Source organism: Alligator mississippiensis, chromosome 3 (assembly GCF_030867095.1).
Source record: "Alligator mississippiensis isolate rAllMis1 chromosome 3, rAllMis1, whole genome shotgun sequence".
In the NCBI taxonomy this organism is placed as follows: Eukaryota; Metazoa; Chordata; order Crocodylia; family Alligatoridae; genus Alligator; species Alligator mississippiensis.
Genome location: NC_081826.1, coordinates 7,403,343 through 7,425,158, shown reverse-complemented (window position 1 = coordinate 7,425,158; position 21,816 = coordinate 7,403,343). Strand labels below are relative to the sequence as shown.

General features: G+C 42.7%; 1 protein-coding gene across 6 annotated transcripts in view; it reads right to left on the bottom strand.

Moving 5' to 3' along the window:
- Window positions 1-21,816, bottom strand: part of PTK2 (protein tyrosine kinase 2) — a 336,960-nt gene that overhangs the window by 264,971 nt on the left and 50,173 nt on the right. For 5 of the 6 annotated variants that reach the window (XM_059723705.1, XM_059723702.1, XM_059723703.1 and 2 more), the window contains one exon: window positions 10,009-10,035. Coding sequence is in view for 2 of the 6 variants with exons in the window: in XM_059723706.1 (XP_059579689.1) it covers window positions 10,009-10,035 (27 nt within the window). In the remaining 4 variants the exon portion in view is untranslated. Of the gene's footprint in view, window positions 1-10,008; window positions 10,036-11,672; window positions 11,845-21,816 lie in introns of all 6 variants that reach the window. The other variant, XM_059723704.1, reaches the window with a different exon arrangement.

Genomic DNA, 21,816 nt, shown 5'->3' with positions numbered 1-21,816 from the left:
AAAAGACCATTAAAGTATCAAGTGCTTGACTTGCATATGGAAGTGTGTGGGCATATTATTAAGAAAAAAAGACAACAGCTATTTAGCGGGAGTTCACAGAAGAGCAACTACAACTGTGATGAAGAGTCAGGTTTACTAGAAAATGACTTAAAAGGTTCAACTGAATCGATGAAGAGGAAAGATGATCTTGCCATTAAGGGTTTGGGCAAAACAAAAGCTGTCGTTCTGTAATTGTTACCTGTACCTGTGCTGAAGCAAGATAAGTGAGCTAAGTCGCCCCAGCTTTGACCCAGGATGAAGCAAAGTCAAAAGCTGGGGCAGTTTCACTACACTTGTATTGCTAGCTACTTAGTACAGACTAGCCAATTGCCCGTCAAGAATGACGAGGGGGAGGGGGCTGGGATGGAGTGCTGCCACCTAACAGCCCCATTCTGCCACTCTTCTGCCTCTTGCTGGGAGCGGGGTCTGGTCCTCAGCACAGCTTCGGAATCATGGCAGTGCTCCCCTACACTTGTTGGCACTGATTGGTTGTTTCTGTCAGCCAATCAGAGTGCAAATAAAGAGGAGTTATGGACAGACAGATTTAGGCTTTTATAATAGTTTCATAGTAGCTAGGGTCAGGAGGGACCTGAACAGATCATCTAGCCTGACCTCCTGCCACAGGCAGGAATGAATGCTGGGTTCACAAGACTCCAGACAGGTGATCATCCAACCTCCTCTTGAATTTGCCCAAGGCAGGGGCGAGGACCACTTCCATGGGAAGCTGGTTCCAGATTTTGGTCACCCTAACTGTAAAATATTGCCTTCTGATCTCCAACCTAAACCTATTCTCCATCAGCTTATTACCATTGTTCCTTGTCACCCCAGGTGGTGCTGGGGAGAAAAGGGCTCTACCTATTTGCTGTTGATTTCCCCTGATGAGCTTGTAGGCAGCCACCAGGTACCCCCCTCAGCCTCCTGTTGCTGAGGCCGAACAGGTTCAGGTCCTTCAGTCTCTCCTCGTAGGGCCTGTCCTGCTGCCCTCTCACCAAGCAGGTGGTCCTCCTCTGAACCCTCTCCAGGCTGGCCACATCCTTCTTGAAGTGCGGCACCCAGTACTGTATGCAGTACTCCAACTGTGGCCTGACCAAAGTCACGTCGAGGGGGAGGATCACCTCTCCGGACCGGCTTGAGATGCATCTTTGGATGCACAACAAGGTATGGCTGGCCTTGCTGGCTGTGGTCTGGCATTGGCAGCTCATGTTCATCTTGGAGTCAATAATGACTCTAAGATCCCTTTCTGCCTCTGTGCTTTCAAGAAGGGAACTCCCCAGTCTGTATGTATGCTGTGGATTCCTGCTCCCAAGGTGCAGCACCCTGCATTTGTCTATGTTGAACCCCAGCCTATTCTCATCTGTCCACTTTTGTAGTCTGTCTAAATCTAGTTGCAGCCTCTCTCTCCCATCAAGTGTGTCCACCTCGCCCCACATCTTAGTGTCATCAGCAAACTGGGACAGCGTGCTTTCCACCCCCTCGTCCAAGTCGCTGATGAAGATGTTAAACAGTGCGGGCCCGAGGACCGAGCCCTGGGGTACCCCACTGCTCACATCTCGCCAGGTTGAGTACAACCCGTCCACCGCTACTCTCTGGGTGCGCCCCATCAGCCAATGTTTTACCCATCCAACTGTGCAGGCATCCATGCCACAGTCGCTTAATTTATTGATGAGGATGGCATGAGAAACAGTGTCAAAGGCCTTCTTAAAGTCCAGAAAGACTATGTCCACAGCAACACCATCATCCAAGGATTTAGTTACTTGGTCATAAAAGGCAATCAGGTCGGTCAGGCAGGACCTGCCTTTGATGAACCCATGCCGATTGCCCCTGAGCACGATCTCCCCTGCTGGCCCCCCCAGATATGCTCCTTGATGATTCTCTCCAAGATCTTCCTGAACACCGAGGTGAGGCTTACAGGCCTATAGTTACTTGGGTCCTCCTTCCACCCTTTCTTGAAAAGTCATAATATTAGAATAACAGTTAAAGCATAACAGCCTTTGCACACTTCCCAGCAGCAGCTTCCCTTGACCTTTTGAAACCACTCCAAGAGTATGTTTGCTCCTACGTCAGAAAAAGGAAAAGCAAAGAAAGTGTAAATCCCTTGCTGAATAAAGACAGCAACCTACTGATCAATGATGCAGAAAAGGTTGAAGTATTTTATGTCTATTTTACTTCAGGCTTCATGAATAGTCAGCTACCAGATGACGAGCACAGTTGGCAGCAAAGACAGGGAAGACGACAAATGGCCTAGAGTAGCAGAAGATCAGGTTATGTATTACTCACAGAAGCTACATTGGGGTGGGCAATTATTTGGGCCCACAGGCAGCATCCCACCCTTTCTCCTCTCCCCAGAAACAGCCTGAAACTGGCACGCCCTGCAGCTCTTCACCATCACCAGTGCCCAGCAGCAGCTGAGCGCACAGCCCTGGCCCCCGCCAACCGTGCACCCAACTCCAGACCTACCCTGGCCAGAGCGGACCAGCTCCAGACAAAACTGGGACCTATGAGCACTGCCCTGACCCTGGCCCGCCCATGATGAACAGCAGCGGCAGCCAGGCAGAGGCTGTTGCTGGGCGCGGGGGAAAAGCACCCACCTCCCCCTTGCCACTGCCAGGCCCTTCTTGCTGCAGCCACCTGGAGCCTGTGCCTGTGCTGTCAGTGGCTCCTCTCTACTGCCACTGCTGTCCCACCCAGAGGCAGCACTGGTGGCGGTGGTGACAATGGTGGAGAGGACCTGCAGGCAGCCTGGGCATGGGCTCCAGGCAGCTGCAGCAGGAAGGCCCTGGCAGCAGCAAGGGGATGGTAGCCGCTTTTCCCCTGCATTCAGCAGCATCTTCTGCGCAGCCGCAGCCACTGCTGCCACTGCTCAGTGTGTGCAGGTCCCAGCTGGTCCGGAGCTGGTCCATTCCGATCGGGGCAGCCTGAGCCAGGGCCAGGGCTGTGCATGCGGGTCCCTGCCTGTCTCCATGGCGCCAGGGCCGGGGCAGCAAATGGAAGGAGCTGCTGTTGCCTGGGCTGCTTAGAAATTAAACCCAGCCATGGAGCTACCCCAGCCCCACTGCGGGCCCAGGGCAGCAGGATGTGCCACAGGCCAGATGGGACTGACGGACCCACTGCAGGCCGAAGAAAGTTTCTCCATTGGCCGGATCCGGCCCGCGGGCTGTATTTTGTGCACCGTTGAGTGAGATGCTTTCAACAGTGTACTGGGCTGTATTATCAGCAGTGCCTTTTGCAAATCAAGGGAAGTGATTCTTCTGTTTTATTCAGGACTGGTGAGGCCTCACCTGGAATTATGTTTCCAGTTTTGGGCCCACTTTAAAAAGGATGCGGACAGTTTGAAAACAGTCTAGTGCAGAGCAACGAAAATGTTTAGAGACCTGGGAAGCATGACTAATGGGGAAAGGCTGAAAGAACTTGGAATTATTTAGTTTGGAGAAAACTGGGAGGCTTTTTCATAGATTTTCAGGGTCGAAAGGGACCTCATAGTAGATCATAGAGTCCAACCCTCTGCCCTGGGGAAGAGAGTGTGCTGGTGTCAGATGACCCCAGCCAGGTGTTTGTCCAGCCTCCTCTTAAAGACCTCCAAGGTAGGGGAGAGCACCACCACACTTGGAAGTCCATTCCAGATTCTGGTAACCCTCACCGTAAAAAAGTTCTTCCTAATGTCAAGTCTAAATCTGCTCTCTATCAGTTTTGATAACAGTCTTCAAATTGTCAGCAATCTCTCTCAGTCTAGGATGGTTATCTTCTATGACTGTCTTATCTATGGGTCTGAAGATGGCTGAGGAGGCCCACTGGGGATTGACAGACTCTGATGCAGCTTGGGCACATGTTTCCATGACAGGTGGGCAACCCTGGGTTCTTGATTTGGTCCACAACATGCTGTTTCTGCTGTTCCTGCTCTTCTATCTTCTGTTGTCATTGTAGTTTCAAAATACCTGAAGGGTGATTATACAGAGGATGGAGATGGGCTTTTCTCTGTGGCTTCAAGGCACAGGACTAGGAGCAATGGCCTCAAGATGCATCAGAGAAAATTTAGACTGGAGACTAAGAACTTTCAGACTCAAAGAGTGGTGAAACACTGGAAGAGGCTATACCTAGACAAGTTGTGGGATTTGCATTCCTAGAAAAAGTTTCATGAGCAGGTCAGACAGACATTTGGGATTGTTAGGTCAGGAATGATCTGGCCTTGAACAGGGGGCTGAACCAGATGACTTCATGAGGTCCTTTCCCATCCTATTTTCCTATGATACCTTAAAGACATGGGCTGGGAGGCATGAAATGTATGTTCAATTCTAGATCATGTCTTCTTCTGAGACCTTGGGTACGGTCATTACAATTAAGACAAGAAGAAAACATCTGCAAGTAGGGGATACTACTTACTTTCTTCCATCTTTTAAGTGTTGTCTATTATGACTGCACCATCTTTGGTCCTATCATGTATTTATACATGAATTAGCATGGTCAGTGCAGAACTCTGTTGGGTCCTGAAGTCAAACTACTACCCACCCACCAGCAACAGCTTGGAAAGTATAAAGCAATATATGAGATGTCAACACCAAAGAGGTAGAAAAAATTAATGTAATAAAGTGGTATTGCTAGGAGCAGTGGAATAACATTCAGAATAGGGAAATTTACCATGAACACCAAGGAAAACTCTCTCACAAGAACATCCACTAGTATGAAGAACAATCTTCCCGAAGAAGCTGTAAAATCCCATCACTTGACATTATGGAACTAAAGAGGGAAAAAATTAGAATCCTTGGTAATGATCCTGAACTGACAGGACAGACTCCTTGATATATTGAATTCTTCCATCTCTACATTACCATTACCACCAGTTAATGAAAAGAACTGAAATCCTAATACAAACATAGTAGAATAAAGAAAATCCTCGGGAACCTTTTGAAATGTATAAAGCATACAGGTTGGCAGGCCAATCTCCTAACTCTCATCTTACACACTGAAAAATCTTTTAACTCAGTAAACTTTCATTTACAGAAACTAATTCCTTTGACTAATAAACACACGGAAACATCATATAAATAAGCTATAAAACATTAGAACTACAATTAAACAGCGCTTTTTAACATTTCTGAAAACAGGATTTACTTTGTGCATTGGAAAGCACCTTGACTCCAAGGCACCTTTGAAAGTCTTGTTTAATTTACACTAACTTTCAGCAGGATGTTTGAAAATGTTTGTGCACAGTCTTTTTTGCTACCTTCCCTGTTCAGCAATTACTCCCTGTATGGGTGGCCTTGCACATAGCAAAATGAGAGAGAAAGTATGTAAACAGGGAAATGTTCATTTAAAACTACAGCTGGCAAAAAGATTCAGAGCCAGTACTTAATACCTTTATTTTTTCTGCCTACATATATGGTTACATTACACTTTCTTACTGTGACACTTTAAATACAGATGTTAATTATAATGCATATTTCTAAGCAGGCTATGGAGTCAACCATTCAGCTGTCCCCCTCCCCCTCCAGTAGTATTAAGCTAGGTAATGTCATAAATTTGAGTAATTCTTCTATTTCTACAGAAGGAAGATAAGAGTCATCACAGTGGATCATACCTGGGGTCACATAACCAATACTTAGTTTAGAAATGTGACCAAAAGCTTCAGAGGAAGATGAAAAGCAGACAGCTAAATAATCTGTCCTGTCATAATACGCATTACAATCCATCCTGAGCTCAAATAGTTAAGAGATGGGGTTAAACCCTGAAATATCATTTGCCATCCCTTCTCCACATGTTTAATTAACATTAATTATGATGACTCTGGTTATGCATGAGGTCCACACCTTTTGCAAACCATGCTAAGTTTCTGGCCTCTACAGCTTCCTGTATCAGCACATTTCACAGTCAGCATACGAGCTGTGTGAAAAAGTATTTCTTCTGATCAGTTAAAAATGTTAATTTAATCGTATAGTCTATCTCCTACCTAGTTTCGACATATTTATCCACAACTCTTGTATTCGTTATGCTAGAGTTCAAGTAGGAAAGATGGGGTTACATCAGTAACATTATATATATGCAGCCTTAGAACCACACAACATGTTGTATGCATGAGCTAAGAGGGGGAAGGGCTGTTTAGGTAAAAGGATGCATGGATGATGAATTTTTAGGTAAGCGGATATCTACAGTTGGCTGATTTCCTGAAGATGTCAAGGCAGAAGTAGCTCTTGAGGAAGGATGGACTCAGATGCATTCATAATGTAGGAAGCAAGTCTTCCTTAGGCTGAGTTGAAGGTGTGCTGCTTCTGATTTCTTTAGTTCTAATTAAGCACTGGAAGCTTGAACTAATTACAAGTCCGGTTTAATATTTTAAGATAACTGAAAGGAATTCTACTAGCCCTTTCTTCTGTTCAGCCAAGTTATGTGCAGTACACTTTAAAATGGCAGTTACTTTTAAATATACCACATTATATTGAATCAAAGCAAGTGTGATTTTCTTTGGATTGACTTTCATTACTTCACACCAAGAGAAATGCCATTCCACTCCATTTGCCTTGAGAACAACTTCTGTCCTTCATAATGGCACACCATCTTTCTGGTCTTGTTCTGTGAGGATGTTTGTGATATTTCTGACTCAGAGCTCAGCATACACCATCTTTACTTAAATTAAAGACAAAGTCTTTTCCCTATTCAACAAGAGGAAAAAAAAAAGTCTTTCGTCTTGGGTTCCACGACAAAGCAGGGGGGCAGGCAGCTGAGGCCCTGACCCGGGCTCAGGGTCACAACTGGAGCTGCAAGCCCTCTTCCCCCTTGCCACTTGCCCTTAATTGCAGCTCTAGCTTTGACTCCACTCCAGCCAAGGGCACAGAGGACACGGTGGCTGTTACCCAGCCCAGGGAGGAAGCAATGGTGGTAGCTCTGGCTGGGAGGAAGAGTACTGCATTTCTGACTATGGCAGTGGGCGCAGGTACCAGCAGGGAGGTCAGGGAGCAAGTGACAGGGGACAAGGTACAAGGGGGGAGGTGCAGGCATGGGACAAGGGACAGGAGGTCCTGCTGCTCGACTCCACTGCCTGCCCCTCTGCCGCTATCTTCCCTGGTGGTGGTGGTGGTAGTAGAGACTAATTTAATTCTTAGGGGTCATCTTAAATTCAAAGGCATTGTGGATTCAGGTAAACATGTTACTTGGTTGAACCCTTTTCATATCCTCTCTCCTTTCCTTGAGTTACCTTGTTACGTTGTACGAGTACTTTACATCCATCCATCCATCTGCTTTTTAAAAACTGCTTGATATTCTAGCTTTTACTATTAGTTATTTGTAATAGAACATCAAGATCAAAAGTTCCCATTGTGCTAAGGCTGAGCTAAGAATGATAAAATATGTATAATAAAAAGTAAAAAACCATCATGCACCAAGTTTGTTTTAAGCAAAGGAAGAGGCAAAACCACATTTCATCTATTGACTAATCATTTTTAATCCAGACAGTGCTCACATTTTAAGGGACACTGCATGCCCCAAAGGAAACTCTCCATTTCTGCAAGCGTGTTATAAACAAGCTTGCTTAATAAAGCAACCTTACATATGGTTGAATGTATTGGGTGTTCTCTTCTGGGCAGCTTTGAAGTGATAAAAATGTAGTATGTTGCCCTCAAATCCTCCACTGATTTGCACTCTAAAATGTGCAATACTCACAGTCTTGGCCTCAATTAAAAGGAACAGAAAAGTAAGCTACACAAAGACTTCAAAGAAGTGATACAGATTAGAGAAATGTAGGATAACTCCCTTGTGTGATGGTTTAACAAAACTACCTAATCAACTAATACATTCAACAGCACACACTCAATCATTCTTACAAAAAGGTTTTACTATGAAATCAAAGTGAAAAGGAAATGTTCTGGACGACCTTTGTGTGCCACTGACTACAAGAGGAACAGCAGCATCTATATATAATCCAATCTTAAACTACACACTACAGCAGAGACCACTGGAAATGTCCTTGTTGCTACTGCAGTCTTCAGATACTGCAGAAACACGATGCATTGTAATGCAAATCTACAGCACCAAGGGGAACAAACTGCAAGAAACCAGAACATTTCTACTGGCCGCTGCGGTCGACTTTAAACGAGTTACTGTCACATTAAACATAATATATATATAAAGCAATATTTTTTCTTATACTGTCACACTTGAAAACCTGAAACTTAATTCTATTTTCAGTTCAAGGTGTTCTGTTTCTAGCTTTGCAGTTTTTCTGCAAGATTTTCCAAAGTTATCTGAATTTCATCGAATCATGGGAGTTAATTGCACCTTTCCTTATTTGCTGTCCACCGCACTAGAAGGCAACATTATCCCCATCAAGAAGGAAATCTCCTCATTCTTCTCCCTAAAAGTCCAATGCTGCTCAGTCTTCAGAAATAGGACTTAACTACTTGCTCTTTATTATGAAAAGGAGAAAACTGAAGTTTCCTTTATTTTTTTCACAAACACACCATTTGTGTGTGGTCTGCAATTCTCTCCCCTCCGTTTTCTATCTCCCCTTTACTATGAGTGTACTTAGCACCTCTAATCTTGCTCTGCCAGACCACCATGACCCAAAGTCACCTTCTGGTCAATATGAAGTAAATCAAACAGCCAAGATGCTCAAGCCTGTCTTAACACCATGTACTGAGTTCTCTACTGGTATGTATTTGTCCCCACTTCCTCAAAATAACACTCACAAAACTCTGAAATCCAGGGTACCAGAAAGGAAAAATCCACTAACTCAGTGGTTGGCAACCTGCAGCTTGCATGCTGGACCTGGTCTACTGAGCCATTTGATTTGGCCTGGATAAATATAAAACATGCTTTGTAGTAAAGCAAGGGTGTCCAAAAAAAGGTTGTGGGCTGGATCTGGCTCATGGGACTCCCAGAGGGTCCAACACTTGCTGCAGAATTCAAAGCTATGGGGACTTGTTGCTTGGAGGGGGAGTGCTTTGGCAACAAGCACTCACCGTGCTGCCACCAGGTTTGAATCTGGCCCTCAAGAAGCCCCATGGTCTGGATCTACCCCAGGATAAGTTTGAGACTCCTGTAGTAAAGGATTCGGTTCCTCTGATGTTATAACTGAAAACAGTACAGATATTTAAGCAAAATAGCCGAAGATTATCAACGTCAATAGGTCTGACACTGCATATCCAAGTCCAAACTCACCCCAATGCACTTTGTTCAGATTTTAAGCATGGCTTGGGATCATTCTTACTAACAGAAATGTCATGGTCTATTAAATGACAAAGGCAGTCACAGACACACATTATGCTAAACAAGTACTTTTTTTAAATACTGTAAAGTCAGAAGAAGAAGAATCTATTTTGAACATGCAGGACAGCACTGGAGGCCTTCATTAAGTTGTACTTCAAAGTTGCCTCACAATTACTACTGAGACAATCTGCAAAGTAAAGACCTAAATGATTTCAAACAAGGTTACAACAGTAATCAATACCATTTTTAAAACAGGAATAATTCATAACATCCCTAGTAGTAAGGTCACAAGACCTGGCAAGGACATGGGTTCTATTTCCAGCTGTGCCTTAGGACTTTGCACAAGTTAGTTTATCTGCTGCTCAATTCTCCCATTCCTGCCTGTAAAGATTCTTCACAGCACTCACTAACCATTTGTACTTATTCATTCTTGTTTCCTTGAAGGCTGCCCTCTGCCTTAATCCATAGTGTTAGCTTTGCGTGCCTACTTGTTTGCAGCTCTAGAAGTTCTCTGCACATACTTCTACTTTGTTCTAGGTCATTATAAAAATAGAAGTAAATTGCATACAATCATCGCAATTCCCCACTCACATGTCAAAATATCATTTGTTAGGCTGTAAATTCCCTGTACCACTTGTTTTGACCCTAGCACTGGCCTTGGTCATCACCTGGATAGGTATCAAACTAGGAACTTTGATTATATACAAGATATCCCAAAGACGCTACTAAAAGTTGTTGTATATCACAGTAAAATATAAATAGCAGACAAAGGCTTACCTGCTGGAAAGGAAAGTCTTGAAATATCTGTAAGAAAAAGAAATTTAACATAAGAAAAATAATGAATAATCAAAGTAGCCTAGCCACCTTTCTGCTGCAACAAATTATCTAAAGCAGCCCTTTAGCTGCCAGGCATGCTATAGGCAAAGCAAAAAATCAGCCTCCTTAGGCACACAGAGTTCATTAACAAGATTATTCTTCACTCACCAAATTGAAGGATAAAGACTACACTGACTAGTTTGTAATGAAGACATTACACTGTTCGGTGATAGGTGTAATTATTGTAGCAGGGCACAAAGGTGTTGAACTACTATTGCATAAATGATTCCGTTATAACTACTAATTTCAGTTCGTCATTTTTCTGAAACCTTCAGCTTTTCTGGGAAGATATTTTCAGGCCCAGTCTTTCCCTGAAGAGAGTTTTGTTGGCTTATACACCTCCTGTCCCATTCTTCTTATCTTAAAGCTTAGACAAAATCTATTACAAGGAACATTATTTAAACATTTAATTAACCAAATGAAACGTCAGATATGATAAGTCGTACAAATTATGCTTACTGATGGTTCAAATAAAGCCTAAAGAGAGCTGAGCTACAGTCAAATTTAGATTGACAGGGTATGCCTTTGATAACTACAATTTGTACAGCAACATCTGTCTGCCAGGTGCTTTACAGATAGCTGAAATGACAAAGCCACTACCCTGAAGAGTTACAGATAGTACTACAAATGAGGTCCCAAAGGCGATACAAGCAAGGGGATTCATCACTAATTATAAAAGCAAATACACATAAAATTTGTATCTGGCTTCATTCCTGTCCCCTGCCTTTCAGATGTCCAGTAGTCAGCTTTGTCCTCTAGATCCCCGATTGTGACCGGGCCCCCTTAAGAGTCAGGGGCAAGTTCTGAAAAAAAAGACAACAGCAGGAACAGGACAGGAAAAGCCTGAATGGGGAGAAATCAAGAAGGGATGCAACTCAGGGAAGGAACGATGAGAAGGGAATGGAAACTTACTAGTAAAAAAATCAGACTGGAAGAGGAAAATTTAGGGCAGTGTAATTACTGAGAACGAATCCAAGGCAAGAAAGATGAAGAATGTCAGAGCAGACCATTACACAGTGAAGAAGCAGAGTTTAACAAGGAAGAGGGCAATGCTGAATGAAGTATTAACACATTTATTGTGGAAGAAGCCCATGCGAACCTTGGACTTCCTCCAGAAGGACAGGAACAAGAGCAGACTGAAAGCGTGTGCCAGGGCAGATGGTCTCTTTGTTTCACTGCATATTAGAAGGAAGCCAAAGGTTAATCAATGTAGTCCTGGCAAATACAGTGGTATCAAGGAGATCCTAATATTTTGTTTGTTTAGGCTTATAATCGATGTTGTTTTAAAAGTGGATAAAAGTTTAATATTGAAGGAGCAAACATCTAAAACAAGAAATTTTTAAAAGTTGTCTCACTGCAGATTTTAAAACTGAACTTCAAGGCTCTCTGAATACACAGAAGTTATTGAACTGGCAATGCACACCCACCAAACCAAAACACTTAAAATGCAAAAACAAGAACAGGACATTAATAATATTAAATAAAACGCTCCACACATTATTCTGGTGAAATAACAGCAAGCTTTGAGAGGGAACAAGTTACATTTATAAATATGATATGCTCACCAAACTGTCTGCTTACAAGCAAAACTCGATGATGTAGTAAGAGATGCCTTTAAATAGGAGAAAACAAAAAACAGGCAGGAAGGAGCTGCATAAACTTCAGGAAGGAAAAGCCTCAACTTGCCTCCGGCGATAGGTTCTACATGGAACGTAGATCAGAGTACATGGACTGAATCTTTGCAGTGGTAGAAAAGAAGTGCACGTTTTAGTGACAATTCAGATTCCCATTGATTCATTTTAGTTTAGGAAAATCTGTCTCACCCTCTACTTATTTACAATGCTCCATGTCCCAGTTTTGTCCATTTGTTTTTACCAGATCACTATTAGAAAAATCTGTTGGGAATATGGCTATCCACTGTTAATGCATCCATACACTTAGTGGCATATAATATCAATTACATTTATAATAGCCAATGATAAAATGAAATTTCCTAAATAAAATTGCATGTGTTTTATTTAATCTGTTATGATACAAATTAACCTCTATATTCAAATTCTACTGAAGAAAAAAGTAAAAGGTACAAAAACCTGGAAAAATCTATAGTTACAATTTGTATTCAGTAACCTAGTCTAGATGCAAAGGACCACTGTTTATAGCCCAATATTTATTCCTTCTAAATCAGATTAACTTTTATTCAGCATCCTCAACCAAGACATTTAAAAAAATTAAGTAAATAATCTTTGAGATTATTAAATCTTTATCAAGTACTCATTACAGTAAAATGCAGATGCTCATAACATTAAATATTAAACTTTGTAAAGCTGCACTATGGGGGTTAGCCATAGAGGTCACATCAACATCTTCTCATGGGAGTTGTGCGCTAAACATACATGCACATCTGAAAAAACACAAAATGTACCTTCCTTAAATAATAACAGGTAAAATAAAAGTAATTTTAAATTAACACTCTAGGCCCTACTCCTGCAAAGGACTCCATCTGGGCAGAAGGAGCTCACTAAAACAACGAGGATCCAGCCACGTAGAGCTCGTTAGCAGATCAGGGCCCAGGACCATACCTACTCGAGCAATAACTGTCAAGTAATTAGCTCCAAGTCTTACTCTCAGCTAATTTCACAAATGGACAAAGAACAGGCCTGGCACCACAGGGACAACTGAACTTATGGAAATAGTTCCTGGTCAGCACACATTTTTCCACAAACATTCATTAAATACTTACAAGAGACCCTGTTTGCCAAGATAAGTTCACACATTGTTAGATTTAAAAATGAACTGTACAAGGAAATTAAGGCATGCAGCATGAGAATCAGAGATTCCCATTCAAAATGGGATGAGCATTTAGTTAGTTTCTTGTGTCTCATTTTTCAAAGGTTTCCTTAAGCATGTCTTACAAAAGCGAATGCGTCCAACTCCAGAAAATCTGAGCCATTGTGGGAAAATGGGTCCATAATAGTACACATGAAACGTAAAAATGCTGCAAGATGCTGCTAGAGAGAAACACACAATCATTGTTGTGCATTCGTGACGTGCTCGCTGATTTGTCCCTATGTGCCAATGTTTGTTTCAACTGGTTTTTATTAGACTCACAACAGCAACTTCCAATTTTAAAATTCTTATCTGCTTTTATCCCCTCATTTATTGTCACAAAGCCTCTTTATGACTTGAAATGTTTTATATTTATGCTCAAATCAAATGATATTCTTATTAAAGAAACTACACTTCAAGTTGTGGACTTTAAGGCAAAAGCAGATTTTGAAAGTACTTAGTGTTTTTATGTACAAAAACCAGTAAGCAACTACCCAAAGTCCATCACCTGTGAAACTAGTTAAAACTGAATTATTCTGCAAACTGACCAAGTTTCAGTGAGGTCCCTCTGTACTCCTCCCACCTCAGTCTTTTTCCTTATTTCTCACATAACAAGGCACAGGCGAGACTGCACATTCAGCCTTGCCATTTACCGACTTCTGACTGCCTATCTGTAACACCCTTAGCATACTTTGTAAAAATTGTGCCTTTTTCAGCCATGGCAATACAGTATTATGGAGAATGTTCCCCGCTTAATTAATCCTTAGCTATGAGGTAGCAGCTTGGTAGACTACGTGGCCAGTCTGCTTCTTGATCATGTAGAGAAACGGGTGAACAAGGACACAAGGAGGCTTCTTCCTGGGTCTTCTACCCTAGCAGTGATTCCTTAATTAGCGTGACCATAGTTCCCTAGTTTCGAAGTGGGGCACCTTGTTCAGCCGTCTCAAAGGTTTGGTCTCAGCTGAGCATGCTACAGAAGAGGTACTCAACCTACAGCCTGTGGGACAGATCTTGCCCAGAGTACCATGTCATTCAGTCCACGGGGCTCCCCATGGGTCCATAAATTTGGGGGCAAGGGAACAGTGGCAATGCTCCCCTGCTGCCAAATCTCTGGATGCATGGGAAGCCCCAAGCCCTGTGTGTTGGATCCGATGTTCAATCTCAGCATGCAAGGCTGGGCAACAGTGGGGCCAGGCCTCAGGGCCCAATCCCAGTGTGGGGGCCTGGAAGGGGACAGCACCTAATCCCCAGGACCCAATCCCAGTTCCCAGTGTAGAGGGCTGAAAGTGGGACCCAATCCTGCCACTTGAGATCAGGAGGGGAAGGTGCCAACCCTGAGACACAATCTTGCTGTGAACAAGGAGGGGCAGTGCTGGGCCCCCAAGGACTGATCTGGCCCTCAGACTTGCCCTGTACCACTCATCTGGCCCATGGGATCAAAAGTTTGAGAACCCCAGCTGGTTGGGAAGGAGCGGGGAAGGAGAAGGCGGCACAGGATAGACCACTCTTATTTTCACTGGGACAGTCTTGTTTTAAAAACCAGTCCCAGGAATCGCAGTGAAAACCACACAAAAGTGTTTCTTGACCAAGCCAACAAACAGTTCACTCAGGAAAAGTCATTAAAATGGACTATCCCTAATCAACTGGTACTCAAACTCGCTATGACCCCCCCCTCCAAGCTAATCACTCAAGATATATTTACAGCTTTATATCATTAACTACAGATGTTTAACCTAGCTTCAATTTTCAACCAGCTGCTCCAAATCACCTGAACAAATGATCTCAGAAAAATCTCAAAAGTTACTAGTCTTCTTTTGTACCCCATGCACTTGTATAATATACAAAACCTGGAAGAGAGGTCACATTCTGTGCAGATTCCAACGTTTTTATCGTCATGCCCAAGCAACAGCTGTGAACCACAAGCAAGACGTGCCAATTTCCAGGTAGGCGCAAAAGGATCAGGTCACGTTCCTTACAGCATCTTTCACATTTCTAGAAGATTCATTCTTCTAATTTTTAGTCATCAGTGACTTGCTTCTAAGTAAGTGTCAAAGAGGAGAAAAGCTGTGATTAAGGACAGGGAGCTACAAAATAAAACTGAGAGATGGTTTCAGGCCAAAAAAAATAAATGCCAGTGGAAACATTACAAATGACTAATATAAACAAACTAACAACAGAACAGACAGGGAACGACAATATTGCTTCTTCTATACCTGCTGAGATGCCTTTGGCAGGACATATGATGAAACAACTGCAAATGATGAACTCGATAAACCTAATTTTTCTTTTCCATTCATCATTTTTTTTCTATGATATTCAATACTTAGACATATAAACTATACCACTGCTTAAAAATAACCAGAACCGTATATTCTGCCTTGCATGTCTTTCTCAAATGTTATCTTCGAAATGAATCACATTTCTCTTCAAAAGTAGCATTTAAAATATCAAACAGGAATATTCAGCAACATCGCGTCTGTAACTGGAGATAAGTAGAGTATGCCTCTTCTACACATGCAGGTAAAGGTGTCATGCGATCTAATGTATTATCCATACAATTACCCCTCTCTCCATGCCATATGTGCATGGCATAAGGCTTGATTGTGGGCTCGTGCGTTAGATCCCATTGTACCCTACTGCCAGTGAAGAGGGAGCCCCATCCTAGGTTCTCCGTGCATCGGCAATTATCAAGCTCCTGGGCTAGGAGCCCTTTCTGCTGAAGGAGTTCCCAGCTGCAGGAACCACCTGCAGCTGGGGCTGAGAGCCCCACAGCCCATGGGACTCTCGGCCCCAGCATCTGTAGGGCACTGCTGCTATCTCCCAGCCCCAGGAGTGCATGGAGCACCCAATGGCTGGGAGACTGCAATGATCACCCAGCCTCAGAGGTGCACTGTGCTGCCCAGAGTCTGGGAGACCCCAGCAGCTCCAGTCTCCCAGCCACAGACTGTCTACATGTGTAAATTAAAGCTGGATAGAAACCAGCTATAAAGAGATTACACATTTTTGAGTAATAAATTTATAGCAGGTCGGATCTTTTTAAGGCGCCGCAGTTAATTTCCATGTGTAGCAAGTCTACACTTCCAAGCACTTGGAGGAGAAGGTGATTAGGAACAGTTGGCACAGATTCACCAAGGGCAAGTCATGCCTGACCAACCTGAATGCCTTCTACGATGAGATGGCTGGCACTGTGGATGTGGGGAGATGAGTGGATGTGGTGTACCTTGATTTTAGCAAGGCTTTTGATATGATCTCCCACAACGTTCTCACAGGCAAGCTAAGGAAGTATGTGCTGGATGAATGGACTGCAAGGTGGACAGAAAACTGGCTGGAGCATTGAGCTCAGAAGGTAATAATTAATAGCTCGATGTCTAGTTGGCAGCCAGTATCAAGTGGAGTGCCCCAGGGTTTAGTCCTCAGGCTGGTTTTGTTCAATGTCTTCATCAATGACTTGCAGGATTGCAGAGAGTGCACCCTCAGCAAGTCTGCAGATGACACCAAGCTGGGGGGAGCAGTAGATACGCTGGAGCATAGGTCTAAGATTCAGAGTGACCTTGACAAATTGGAGGATTGGGCCAAAAGGAATCTCATGAGGTTCAACAAGGACAAGGACAAAGTCCTGCACTTAGGATGGAACAATCCCATGCACTGGGACAGGCTGGGGGTGACTGGGTGGGCAGCAGCTCTGCAGAAAAGGCCCTGGGGGTTACAGTGGACTATAAGATGAACAGGAGCCAACAGTATGCCCTTGTTGCCAAGAAGGCTAATGGCATCCTGGGCTGTGTTGGCACGTCTGTTGCCAGCAGGTCAAGGGAAGTGATTATTCCCCTCTATTTGGCACTGGTGAGGCCACATCTGGAGTCCTGTGTTCAGTTATGGGCCCCCACTACAGAAAGGATGTGGACAAATTGGACAGAGTCCAGTGGAGGCCGACAAAAATGGTGAAGGGGCTGGGGGACAGGACTGGTGAGGAAAGGCTGAGGGAACTGAGCTTTTCTAGAGAAGAGAAGAGAAGAGAAGAGAAGAGAAGAGAAGAGAAGAGAAGAGAAGAGAAGAGAAGAGAAGACTGAGGGGGCATTGAATAACAGTCTTCATCTCCCTGCAGGGGGGTTGCAAAGAAGATGGAGCTGGGCTGTTCTCAGTGGTGGCAGATGACATATCAAGGAGCAATGGGCTCAAGCTGCAGCAAGGGAAGATTAAGTTAGATATTAGGAAGAATTTTATGACTAGGAGGGTAGTAAAACACTGGAACAGGTTAGCCAGAGAGGTTGTGGAATCTCCATCTTTGGAGGTTTAAGATCCAGCTAGACAAAGCTTTGGCTGCAATGATCTAGTTGGAGAAGGTCCTGCTTTGAGCACGGGGTTAGACTAGGTGACCTCCTGAGCTCCCTACCAACCCTGATTTTCTACGATTTTCTATGATTCTACATTAATTGCACAATTAAAAAGGTAACTGCATAATAGAGAAAATGTACAGAGGGGGTCTGAGGAAATACAGCCTAGACTGAAGTAGTATAAGGTGAGTACATAACTGACTGGATAATCATGTGCAAAATAGTCAACAACAGCTCACTGTCAAACTGAGAAGTGTATTAAACAATCTTCTACAGGGGTCTGTTTCTGAGCCTGCCACTGTTCATATTCCATTCATGTCTTGGAGGGCGCAAATCAGTGTACACTTATTAAATTTCCAGAGATACCAAGCTGGGTAGGGCAGTAGATACTGTAGATGACTGGATTAGAATTCAAAATGACCATGATTAATTGTAAAAGTGATCTGAAGCAAAATCAGAAGAAATTCACTAAGAACAAGTTCCAAGTCCTACACTTATAAAGGAACGATCAAATGCACAAATACAAGATGAAGAACACTTGGCCGCAGCACAGGGTTATAATGGATCAGAAGCTGAAAGCAAGTCTGCAATGTAATATGGTTGCAAAAAAACCTAATACATCCCAGTATGCAATTAAAAGGAGTGATGTATGCAAAGCACAGGAAATGACTCTTCCGCTCTATTCAGCATTGCTGAGGCCACACCTGGAGTACCGTTTCAGTTTGGAACACCACAATTCAACAAAGATGTGTGCAAATTTGGAAGGAGCCAGAAAAGAGCAATAAAAAATTATGAGAGGTCTAGAAAACATGACATGAAAATAACTGAAGGAATTGGGATTATTTAGTTTGGGGAAAAGAAGACTATAGGAGAATTTGATAAGTCTTCTAATACAAAGGCGTTGTTACAAAGATTATGATAATCAGCTGTTCTCTGTGCCCACAGGGGATAGGACCAACAGCAACGGATTTAAACTCAACAAAGGAAATTAAGCTGAGTACAACGAAGAACTTTCTAACTAGGACAGTTATAAGCACCGGAATGGATTTCCTAGAGGTTGTGGGATCTCAACTGTTATACATTTTTAAGTGCAGGTTTAATAAATATTTGTCTGAGATGTTTTGGCAGACCTGATCATGCCTAGATGATCTCTTATGGTCCCTTCCAACCAATTTTTGTTGCTGTTTACGATTCTGCATCTGCCTATGAAATCAATTCACAAACTCCTGTGCTTGAGGGCTGTGGAAAAGTCTCTCTTCCATAATTGCACAAGTTTCTCTTTTCTGCTGCAGTAACAACTCAATTCCATGGTACTGTCCTGAACTATCTTTAGAAGACACTTGGGTTCAGTTCTTGATTTTTCATCCTAAGCACAATAGAGGCTAACAACACACATGCACTAAGGAAGAGCATGCCACATGTCACCCAACAGTAATTCCTCTGAATAAAGAGAATCACAGTGCATCACTTGTAGTTAGGGCAAGGGTCTAGCACAGGAAGGAAGAGTGATGAGCTCTACTTACAGTACAAGGCTGCTGGCTCAAGTCCAGCCAAGGTCCATAGTGCCCGACAACCTTACCATTTGACCCAGATTGCTGGCCTCTATTAAATTACATGGTGATCTCAGCCTGGTTCAGCCAAGGTGCTACTATTACAATCAGTATCTTTGCAGCAGTCTGTCAAAAAGTCCCAGCATGTTCTGAATTCCCTTAATCTTTACAAGCGGTTGATTCTTTTCCCAGAACTGTGAGCTCCATGCTGACACCCATGGCCTTTGTGCACGCTGGATCATCAGTCCTTTGAATAAAGGTAATTGTGATGGATAGTATACTCCTATTTGGCACTAATTTTTCAAATGGGGAAGGGAGAAGGAAGGAAAGATACGCAAGTGCTCCAGTTGTTTGCTTTTACCCATAAAGGCTAGATACAGACATTCAAAAAACCTGAGGCAGAATCAATCCAAGTCGCACACTTTTCTGTAAGCAACGTAGCTTGGATCGGTAGTGAACAGAACGCACATTCACCCTTTGGTGGTGGGGGCAAATCCTAGATTGAGTTTTGCCATTTTTAAACCAGTCTGCGTGATGAACTTCTGTCTGTTCCATGTATAGACTGGTTTTGGGTACTGAACTTCTGTTATGGGTATACACAGGTTTCTGATCGCTTATACTGGTAAAATTGTAATATATGTACATGGCCAAAGTGTGAAAGTACAAAAATGATTGTTAAAACTATTAAAGCAGATAAAAGCAATCTTCAGCCATTTTTATTTTCATCCATGAATATTTAAGCTTTTATCTTGTTAGCTTTCATTAATCAATCATAGCTTTGAAGGACTGGATGCAACGATGCAAGAAATCTCATCCAGTCCCATGTTTCTAATTTGTCACTGACTTTCTGCTTGCATACACTATAGAATTTCCCTGAATGAATTCTGGTTTGAATTACAGCATCCCTTTCCTATGATGCAGAATCTACCCTAACAAGGGGTCTACTTAACTCGTGGCAAAACAAAGCAATTTTCACAGTTTGGTCGTGGCACGAAGAGCCCATTTCATGGGCATTTCCTGGTGGCCCTGCCCCTCACCACTGATTGACAGAAGGGTATATAACCATTTAATAGCAAATTCAGCAGAAAGTAAATTAGATCATATAATTTATCATAGTATTATAAACAGAAATACAAAATTTAAATCTAAATTTAAATCTAAATTGTAACATATCATGATTTATTATTAAATGTAGCGTTCTGCAAAAATTTGGAAATGCTAATTAATGTTAATCTTAAAAAAAAAAAATTCCCTTCACTGACTGGCACCTTGACTTAGTCTACATCACTAGCAGACAGTAACTCCCAATCGCATGATCTTTGGCTGCAGTGATTGTCAAATCTAACCTGCAGGTCATATTTTGCCCAGCTGAGTTAACCTGACCTCAGTACCTAGAAAGATCATGAAGCAAGGTCTCAAGGAATCTATTGTGATGCTCCTAGAGGAGAACAAGGTGATCAGGAGCAGCCTGTATGGATTCACCAAGAGCAAGTCACGCCTGACCAAATTAATTGCCTCCTATAAGGTGACAAGCTAATTACACACTAATATTCACTAGCAGGCTGAACAGATACTTGCTTGGGATGGTTTAATTGGGTGACAATCCTGTCTTGCACAAAGGGTGCTAGATGACCTAGCAAGGTCCCTTCCAGCCCTACTTCCGTATGATTAATGGTCACACCAGTGCCCAAATGCTGACCGTTAATTCAACACTCTGTATTCCCCCACCTGTATATGGAAGGATGACATTAGCTTTTTAGGCACAGTGCTATATCACAAGTTGACATTCAGCTGAGTATCTGCAATAACCTGCAAGTCTCCTCCCACTACCCTTTTTTGAATGAAAGATTCCAAGGATTGTCCCATTGGGTACATGTGCATGCCCTGAATTCTCTTTTCCTCAATGTCTGACTTTATGTCTGGCTCTAATGAAACTCATGTTGGTGTATCTACCTTATCAAGAGACCCAGGTCATACTGCTTCAGTGACCTGCCCTTGTTATTCCGACCACTCTCCCAATTTTTGTCCATAATGATTTGATGTTTTCTTCCAGGTCATTGATAAAAATATTAAACAATACAGAACTAAGAACTAATCCCTGAAGGAGCCTGCTAGAAACATGGTGCGATTCCCCATGCATAGTTCCTTCTTAGGCATATCAACTAGCTAACTTTTAAGCCATTTGACATGTGTCATGTTGATTTTGCATTGTTCTAGTTTCCTAATCTATGTCTCACAGTAGAAAACCAACTGCCTCACAAGTGTCTAAGGTATCACACCTTTATAAACCAATCTTGTAATTTCCTCCTGAAATGGCAGGGGGACAGGGAGGACAAGGATCAAAGTTAGCGCAACAAGATGTACAATTCTATACTGTTGCACTACGAAAAGCAGTGTATTATCAACATACCTGAGCTAACTTTAAAATTTAGCTAGTGGTAAAAGTTTCACTGTGGGAATATCAAAGCATGGTACAGATTAGTTTATCCTCAGGAATATTGCAGCTAGCTCACAGCTTACTCAGTTATGCAAACAATGCACTGCATTCACTACGTTATAGACATCTTAAGATCTATTTCCCATAAATCCAAGTTGACTAGCATTATCTTCCTTTAATTCTTGATTAATAAAGCTTCTCATCGGCCATTCCATTATTTTGCCACTGATTATGTCAAACTGTGAGGCCTATAATTACCAGACGCATCTCATTTACTCTTTTTAATTATTGCACCACATTAGCTTTGTTCCAGTCTTTTGAAGCTTCTCCAAATGAAATCAGCATTAAAGATGCAGACACCTCCTCAGCCAGCTCTTGAAAACTTCAAACCTGTACCCGAATCTGTAAACTGAAAATGTCTAACTCTAGTAGCTGGTCTTTATGATATATTTTCCATCCCAGCAGTAGCTCAGGAGGATATCATCATCATATGATCCGAAACTCATCTGGCTTTTACCACAAACACAGAACAGAAATAGTAATGCAGAAACAGTCCATAAATATT